This window comes from Cotesia typhae, unplaced genomic scaffold, assembly GCF_013202065.1.
Source record: "Cotesia typhae breed Kobodo isofemale line unplaced genomic scaffold, CoteBio_Ctyphae contig_59, whole genome shotgun sequence".
NCBI lineage: Eukaryota > Metazoa > Arthropoda > Insecta > Hymenoptera > Braconidae > Cotesia > Cotesia typhae.
The window spans coordinates 3,257,090-3,266,730 of record NW_027423761.1 but is presented as its reverse complement, the minus strand read 5'-3'; the positions used below and the strand labels follow the sequence as shown (position 1 = coordinate 3,266,730).

The 9,641-nt window shown below is 33.5% G+C and overlaps 3 protein-coding genes across 3 annotated transcripts; all 3 read left to right on the top strand.

Annotated features, from left to right (window-relative positions):
• The first annotated feature begins 316 nt into the window (after window positions 1–316).
• On the top strand, window positions 317–1,406 carry LOC141532317 (uncharacterized). The gene is made up of 2 exons (XM_074250608.1): window positions 317–772; window positions 839–1,406. The coding sequence occupies exons 1-2, from the start codon at window positions 454–456 to the stop codon at window positions 1,006–1,008; spliced, it is 489 nt and encodes a 162-aa protein (XP_074106709.1). The 5' UTR covers window positions 317–453; the 3' UTR covers window positions 1,009–1,406.
• Window positions 1,407–6,711: 5,305 nt separating this feature from the next.
• Window positions 6,712–8,589, top strand: LOC141532418 (uncharacterized). Its single transcript, XM_074250750.1, has one exon. It carries the CDS (start codon window positions 6,712–6,714, stop codon window positions 8,587–8,589), a length of 1,878 nt encoding a protein of 625 aa, XP_074106851.1.
• A 138-nt stretch (window positions 8,590–8,727) lies between these two features.
• On the top strand, window positions 8,728–9,375 carry LOC141532417 (uncharacterized). The gene has a single exon (XM_074250748.1). It carries the CDS (start codon window positions 8,728–8,730, stop codon window positions 9,373–9,375), a length of 648 nt encoding a protein of 215 aa, XP_074106849.1.
• Window positions 9,376–9,641: the final 266 nt, after the last annotated feature.

The window sequence follows — 9,641 nt, the reverse complement described above, 5'->3', positions numbered from 1 at the left end:
AAACGACGTTATAGGTACGTAAGTAATTTTAGGACATTTATTTGTATAATTTTATAAATAATTATTGATAGTTAATTATGATTTATGTTTTCAGTATTTGTGGTGAATATATATTAAATCATAATTTTAATTTTTAATAAAAATGCAATTAATTTCATTATATAAGTGTTAGTTTTAAAAACGATTGCTATGATTCTTAATAATAATAATAATGATGTTATTATTACTAATAAAAATAATAATAATAATAATAATAATAAATATGATAATAATAATTATGTTATAAGTTGGTTAATTAATTAATTAAATAATTTTTACAGGATATTTGGTAAATTGAAGATATCAACGACTATAATATCATCATCACTAGTTAAAGTAAAAGAATTATATTACATAAAATTTATCTTAAACACATTTATATTAATTCTAATTATATAAATATATATATTTTAGATGGGTAATCTACTGAGTTATGAAATTATGATTCCTCTTGAATGGATTACAACCAACCCTGATGGTATGTGGAGCTTAATAGTGAATCAGCTAGGAGCTTTGATTGTAGGAGGTGAACCATTTGATGAGGCTATAATAACCATCAATAATCTGGCTACTTTATTACAAACAAGTCATGAAAATTTATCATGGTGGTTCAGAGTACCTGGTGATCTAGTACCATCACCAACCCGATACTCATTCTCTGGTGACCTGCTTGTTACGATGTATCCAGAGCTTTACAACAAATACATTAAAGATGCTGGAATAGTTGTATCAGGTAAGATAATTTGTAATTTCAACTTATTTTGTAAGTATAGATTATAATTGATAATATTGCTTATAGCACATAATTCAATAGGTCAAGAGCTGCGTTATGGTGCAATCATCCCAAACGAATGGATGAGAACCAGAAATATTGAAGAAATAATAAATATAATTTTTCAAGAGTTGTGTCAACGTTTATTAACCATTAATAATTATGAAATTGATGGATCTAAATTAATCATTGATTGATTGAGAACAAATCTTTCAATAAGCAATCAATGTTTAATTAGGTGTTTCCAAAAAGTGACAGATTTTGAAATTAGAAATGATAAATACACATTAGTAAATGATTGGAATAGCAGATTATATGATAGAATGATTCATTTTCATGTTCAAAGACAGGCTGTTGTAATAGCAATGAATAATGTTAATGGTGTTGTAGAAGCGGATGAAGGATTTGCTGAACTTTCAGATGAATCTCAGGAATAAACGAACAAATGATAATATATTTTTATAAGGTTCAAGAGATTTGACAAACAATATCTAATTCTAAGTGTTTTTTGTAAGGTTCAAGAGATTTTGATAAATAATATCTAATACTAAGTGTTTTTAATAAATAAAAAATGTTTTTCCAGATTTCAAAAAGACTTTATAATTATGATAATAATAAATAATATGTAACACTAAGTGTTTTTAATAAATAAAAAATGTTTTTTCTAGATTTTTAAAAAGATTTTATAATTATAATAATAATATAATTCTTATTAAATATATGTATATATATATATATATATATATATATATATATATATATATATATATATATATATATATATATATATATATATATATATATATATGTTGTTGTTATAAGATTCGTAGAGTTCCTGTAAGATAATGATCTTAACATTAAATATTTATTTGCTGGGACTAGGTGTTGAAAGATAAAAGGGACACAATTCGTGGTTATAGTCATATATTGTAAATAAATCACAGTCATTCTTAGATTACAAAGTTGAGCATTAAATAAACTATGATCACTATGAGCACTTGAACAATTATTATAGCATTGAATTGCTATGCTGAGTTATGAGTACGAGCGAGTTGAGTTTAATTGAGTTGTATTAATTAATGTATATTAATTATACTGAGTATGAGTTGTAGAAAATTGATCTTCAATTGAACTGTTAATTAATGTACATCATAATTAACACTAGCAATTATGAGCGATAAATATGAGTAATGTTGTAGAATTAGGTTCACCAGACGATCAATTAATTACACTTAATTAATAGTCATAGTATGAGCGTATGGATTAGATTGACTGAATGCAATGATTAATAGAGTGAGTGAATGTAAGTGTAGTGAGAGCTTGAGCATGAATCTGTAGAGTTCACAGTAATGATTAATTGGATGAGCTGTATAAATTAGAGTCACTGGATTATTAATCAATTAACTTTCACAGTGTGAGCGAATGAGCCTTAAAACTAAAGACCTTGATTGATTACGTGGGTCTCGAGATGCGAGACAGAACACAAATTGTTGACCACAGAATGTACTAAATAGAGTGAGACAGTAATGGTTGACTAGTAAAATTACTGAATATGAGTGGGCTTATCATAGAATAAGTAATTATGAGCACATGTAGATTGTAATGGTTGTAATAAAGATGAGTTCATGAAAGGCGTCACAAAACAAGGAATGAAATTATGACGCGACAATTCAAAGAGCGTGGATGATTATGAGTTTTATGTTTACACATGTTGAGTTCTTGAATCTGTAGATTCGTATTAATAAATGCACTTCACAGTTATTAATTAATATTGATTGCACTGAGTTGAATCACTTGATGATTTCTAACGATCTCTGGATGAGTTTGATGAGTGAATTGAGAGGCCACCTCAGTTTGATCTCGGATAAGTATGAGTATTTGGTGACAATCTTTGAAGATCTGAACAGTATCTGGCCCTTAGAGCCTGTGTAAGTGTATATATAACAGTCACAACTGACCCCACCAAGCAACACCCGCAATGCGGCATTTCCCCCATAATGGGGCATAAGATGATGAGTAGTGGTCTAATAATAGACCTGGAGTCATGACAATATATTTTGGTGATGTGTTGCTAGGCGAGAGTCAATGGTGGCTGTTTTACAATGATGTTATAAGATGGTATGAGTGTGTAAGTGCCAGCATGGGGACGCCATGTGGTAATGAGTAAGAGTGAGATAGCAACATGAGTATAGGTTGGATCTGGTGTGATCACAGAGTACATTGAATATTGAATAAATCAATACCTGAGTTTCCGATGTTGATAGTGAGCTTGAGAAAGGTCTTCTTGATTGAGTTGGGTTGATTGATGATCGTGGTTGCACTTGATGTTGAATTTGATGCACAAATATATATCACCACGTGGTTACTTGCACGTGTTTTGGAGATTTACTGCGTAACCGGGTTTGAGTTTATGTTGAGCACCTGAGGGCGCGTTTGTAGCAGCACCTCGGTCACTCTCAGCAAATTGCGGCAATTACAAATGTGTAATTCCGCAACAGTTCCATTATACATAAAATAAGATGATTAAGTTAAAAATAATATAAATTATTATAAACGTTAAATCGAATTCATGATATTATTTTAGTTCGATTAAACATTTTTCAATGAATATATTAATCCTTAAATGTCTAACAATACTTTAAACAGTTTTGAATAAAATTATTATTATTATTAAAGAATGTTGATGATAACCATTTTCTTTGTAAGCAACTGATATAAAGTTTGAGACGCGCCAGTAGTTGATGAGTGGTTGAGGGTGGGGGGGTGCAATCGAACGATTGTAGCACGCTGATGTCGTTGGAAAATACTTTCACTACTCTTCTAAAGAGAGCGTTGTAAAAAGGTAGTGGTGGAGTAGACTGTTTAGATTACTCAGATTCCCACGCTGAGAATAAACTTATAGTAGATACATATAATTTAAGCTATAAATATTATCAATATGATTTGTGAAATCATAATAGGTGTTGCAGGTCGAATCAATGAATTTGATTTTAATATAAATGTAAGGTTATCGAAATAAAAAACAGATTAATCTGAATACTTGTTTTATTGATTTAAATAGGCTTACTAGTACTTTTTACATCTAGTGCAGAGTTGATAAATTCAAATTTGTTATATTTTCCTCCAAAATATCGGAAAGATAAGTGATTTGACTCTGACAAATCATTTAACATTTCTATAACACCATCACCCTTCAATAATACTGTTGCTCTGGTTGGTAAATAAATATTGAATTCATTCATGATATTTGCAACAATCCGCAATCCATACTGTGTTGAAACTTGCTTCAACCCTTTGACTTGGTAATCGCGGTCAAGATCTAATTCATTCATTTTCTTCACAGGTAGTATTCCAACCAGAGAATTGATCCATTCATCTTGGTAGGATCCATAATTGAAACTGTAATATTTTTTTACTTATTAATCAATTGAATACATAATTAATCAGATTCTATTTAATCAGATAGATGATTAATACTTACATTTAGTAGTGATGAATGATGGAAGATGTAGATGATCTAGAGCTCGTACTTCACTGATGTATACTCATGAAAGTTGTACTTCACCAGAGAGTTCGAACTTCTTTTTGTGAAGTACAGCTAGAGAGCAGCCCTTTTTATAGCTGAAATTTTACCCCCACTACCGCTTCCCCTACTACTTATAAACGGATTTAATGACGTCATCTATTGCGTATTAGAACATTCTAGAATTTTACGAGCAATCTACTGCGCAGTTACACGCCCTTGAACAGGTTCTAACCTGCAGAATGACGTCACCTACTACGCATTAGAAAGTACTAGAGCTGTATGAGTCATCTACTACGCAGTTACATGGCCTTGAACAAGTCCAAACCTGTCTGATGACGTCATCTACTACGCATTAGAAAGTTCTAGATCTGTAGGAGTCATCTACTACGCAGTTACATGGCCTTGAACAGGTTCTAACCTGCAGAATGACGTCACCTACTACGCATTAGAAAGTTCTAGAGCTGTGTGAGTCATCTACTGCGCAGTTAAGTCATCACCAGATGGCGCACACCAAAACTCTTCTCGCAAGCGATTATGATACATTCAGTTTCAATATATAAGAGAGCAAAATACATAAATTTGAATGGTACTGTATTCTCAACATAGGTGGCTATCAATGTGAAGTATACAGTACCATTTTTGATAACAAAATAGCGGATAGCTGATTCAAAATGGCCGGTCAACAAGTGGATTCAAAATGGCAGGTAAAAAGTGAATCCAAAAAGTGGATTCAAAATGGTGGATCAAAGTGGATCCAAAAAGTGGATTCAAAATGGCTGGTAAAAAGTGGATTCAAAAGGGTGGATTCAAAATGGCGGGTAGCAAAGAATTTACCACCAGCGCCACCTATGCCCCCCTGAGCAAACATAACCTTAAAATCAGTACAGCCCCCTGTACGGTCGGTAAAACAACCCTCGACCATATCTACGATAAGGCACCGATTGCCGGCAAGGTAGATTTTAATATGGACACGAACCCCGGTAAAACAGATTTAGCAGGGATATGTACCCCGGTCTGTTTTGCCGACTGAGTTCGCCCCCCCCCCCTCCCCCAGATCACCTACTCATGGACTTCCAAACACGGGTCTGGTTTTGGATATGATCATCAAATAGATTATTCTAATGATAAAGTTGTAAAGTCTTGGTTCACGTTTCCCTTGCCCTTGGTGTCGTGCATTGAAATGGAAAGATGAAACTCAAGGAATGTGTTGTAGCAGTGGCAAAGTTCAATTTCCTAAAGTTAAACCTTACCCTGAGCCTTTCCATAGCTTACTTACTCATCAGCATCGAATGTCAGAACATTTTCTTTGTAACGTACGAAAATATAATGGATGTTTCCAAATGACATCTTTTGGAGCTAGAAAAGTGAATGACGGTAATTTTTTACCAACATTTAAAGTTCAGGGGCAGGTTTATCACAGGATAGGAAGTTTGATGCCTGGCCTAAGTCAGAAACCATCTTTTCTACAAATATACTTTGTTGGCGATCATGATCAAGAGAGAGATATCCGTTGTGGAATAAATCCAGTTATTAAGCGAGAATTAATCCATCAATTACAGGTATTGTTACATAACCATAACAAGTATATTCTAAGTTTTCAAGCTGCAATTAATTCAGTTCCTAAAGCTCAGAAGGAATTTAAAGTAGTGATTAATGCTGATCTAAGACCATCTGGAGCTCAGGTAGGTTTAACGCTCCTCAAATGAAAGAAGTGGCAGTTCTTATCGTCGGGCAAGATTTCGAATGGCGGGACATTGTTCTTTACAGTAGAGATAATAAATTGAAATGAATAAGTGAAACACATCGTGCTTATGATGCTTTACAATATCCTCTAATGTTCTGTCATGGAGAGGATGGTTATTATATCAACATACTTAAAAGTGACCCCAAAACTAAAGTACCTCTTAATACGACAGTGTCTGCTTCGGAATTTTATAGCTATAAGATTATGGAGCGTGCTGGTGAACAATGTTATTTATTATCGTTTCGTAATCTTTTAAACCGATTTTTAGTAGATATGTATGCAAAAATAGAAACTGAAAGACTCAATTGGATTCGTCATAATCAAAAAAAAAATTGAGAAGCGAAGAATATGTTTATTTAAAGGAAACACTTTTGAAAAATGATGGAGATCTGTCAAAGATGGGCAAAATGGTTGTGTTACCATCTTCTTTCACTGGTGGACCACGTTATATGCATTAACGAACTCAAGCTGCTATGACATTTGTGCGCCATTATGTACGGCCTGATTTATTTATTACATTCACATGTAATCCAAAGTGGTCGGAAATAACAGAGCTTTTAAATCATGGTCAAAAATCTCATGATAGACATGACATCGTCGCTAGAGTTTTTCACGTGAAAGAAGCATATGATGAAACTTCTTACGGTAGGTCGTATCTTTGGTAGTACAAAATGTCACATGTACACTATAGAGTGGCAAAAATGTGGACTTTCGTATGTGCATATTCTTCTGTGGTTAGAAGAAAAAATAAAATCGGAGTGTATTGACCATGTAATAAGCGCTGAGTTGCCTGATCCTGATCAAGACCCAGTTCTCTTTGTAATCATCAAGACAACTATGATTCACGGTCCATGTGGTTCTTTTAACGTGCGTTCGCCATGCATGGTAGACAGTAAATGCTCAAAAAGATACCCTAAGGTAATTTTAAAAGAAACCGAAACTGGAGAGGATAGCTATCCTCAGTATAGAAGACTATCTCCAGCCGATGGTGAAATAAGTATCAAACTCAATGGAGTTGAAATTGACAATCGATGGGTAGTCCCATATAATCCTGTACTGTTGCGTACGTTCAAAGCTCATATCAATGTTGAATGTTGTAATTCCGTAAAATCTATTAACTATCTTTGTAAGTATATTACTAAAGGATCTGATCAAGCAGCTTTCACTGTTGAGGATTTAGATGAAGTAAGTCAATATGAAGCAGGACGTTACATCAGTAGCTCTGAAGCGGTCTGGCGTATATTTCGTTTCCCAATTCATGAGAGGTTTCCTCCGGTGATGCATTTTGCCGTGCATCTCGAAAACGGTCAAAGGATTTATTTTACAGAACATAATGTAATTGACAAAATAGATAATCCTCTAAAAACAACACTTATGGCTTTTTTTGAACTTTGTCAATGCGAGAATTTTGCGAAAACTTTGTTATACGTCGACGTTCCCGCATACTATACTTGGCAAAACCACAAATTTTTGAGGCGAAAACAAGGAAAAGATATTCCTGATTACAATGGAGTTCAAAAAGATCATACATTAGGTAGAAGGTATACTGTTCATCCTATAAATGCTGAGTGTTACTATCTTCGTCTACTTTTACGTGAAGTTCGAGGTCCAACAACATTTTCTTGTTTGAAAACTGTTGACGGAGTACTTTATCCTACATTTCAAGCAGCTTGCAGAGCACTTGGTTTGCTCGAAGACGATGCTGATTGGGACCATACTCTAGAAGTAGCTTGCGTCTCTGATTCTCCTAAAAAAATCCGCGAGTTATTTTCTGTTATGTTAGTTTTCTGCCAAGTTAGTGACTCGTTAAAATCATGGGAGAAATATCGGGACAATTTTTCAGAGAATATCAGGAGAGACTTTGAACATAAACGTGGAAATACTGAGCTGACTTCAAATATTATCAATAATCAAGGACTCAGTCTTATTGAAGATATTGTTATATCAATGTCTGGCAAAACACTTTCCGTTTTCGGTCTTCAATCTCCATCACGAGAAGAACAATTTATCATCGCTAATCATCAATTTCTGAAAGAATTATCTTATGATGAAAATTATTTGTGTAACATAGTAGCTGAAAATGTTCCAAAATTGAATCAAGAACAGAAAGAAGTCTACGAAGAAATTTTAAATGCAATCGATTCTAATTCTGGACAATTATACATCCTTGATGCTCCTGGTGGCACTGGAAAAACTTTTTTAATAAATTTATTGTTGGCCAGAATTAGAAGTTTTAAAAATATTGCATTAGCCGTTGCTTCTTCAGGAATTGCTTCAACCTTGATTGATGGAGGCAGAACAGCTCATTCTACTTTTGAGTTACCGCTTAATTTATGCTACTCTGAGTCTCCGCTTTGCAATATCTCCAAGCAGAGTGATATGGCACATGTAGTGAGAAAAGCCGCTATTATCATCTGGGACGAATGCACTATGGCACATAAAAAAGGAATCGAAGCTCTTGACAGGACGCTTAAGGATATAAGAGATTGCGACCGACTTATGGGTTGAGTAATTGTTCTTTTGGCTGGTGATTTCAGACAAACTTTGCCTGTTGTACAACGAGGAACGCGTGCTGATAAAGTTAAAGCCTGTCTTAAGTCATCATTTTTGTGGCCTTCAGTGAAAGTTTTAACTTTAAAGACTAATATGCGTGTTTGCCTTCAACCTAATTCAAAGGTACAGGATTTTGCAAAAGTATTGCTTGATATGGGTGATGGTAAGATTCCAGAAGAAGAAGGAAAAATAAGCATTTCAAGTATTTTTTGCTACACTGTACCAGATTTGATAAGTTTGACACATAAAATATATCCTGATATTGAAAAAGCTGGAGTACATTGCAGTTCTTGGTTTAAGGAGAGAGCTATTCTCACTCCAACTAATGAACAAGCCAATTACATTAATAACTTATTGATAGAGAAATTGACAACTGCGCAAGCTAAGTATCAATCGGTGGATCAAGTGATAGAGCTAGAAAATGCTGTTCATTACCCTGTTGAGTTTCTACATACTCTTAATCCACCAGGTATACCTCCACATATTCTTCATCTCAAGATTGGCTCGCCAATAATGCTACTTCGCAATTTAAATCCACCAAAGCTTTGTTATGCTATGACAATTAATAAAGCTCAAGGACAAAGTTTGAAAATGGTCGGTGTGGACTTGAGAGGAGATTGTTTCTCTCATGGTCAACTTTATGTGGCATGTTCAAGAGTAAGTTCACCTGATAGTCTGATAATTCTTCAGCCAACGAAAAAAACCAAAAACGTTGTATACAAAGAAGTTTTAAGTAAATAATTTTTAATTATCAAAAATTTTCATTTGAAACTACATAGGATTTAATCAATAAATGAAGAATTATCCAATCTATACATATTCATATCCCTTATCCAAACCACTAATTATCTTCACTATTTTATAAAAATATTGATTGTTCTTTTTAACTTGACTTAGTTTTCAGAAATTGGATTTACTTATTAACTGATACAGCCTATCAATAGTTTGTAATAATATTTTATTTGTAACATATTGTTTAATACTTAATTTCTTCAAAGAAATAAATC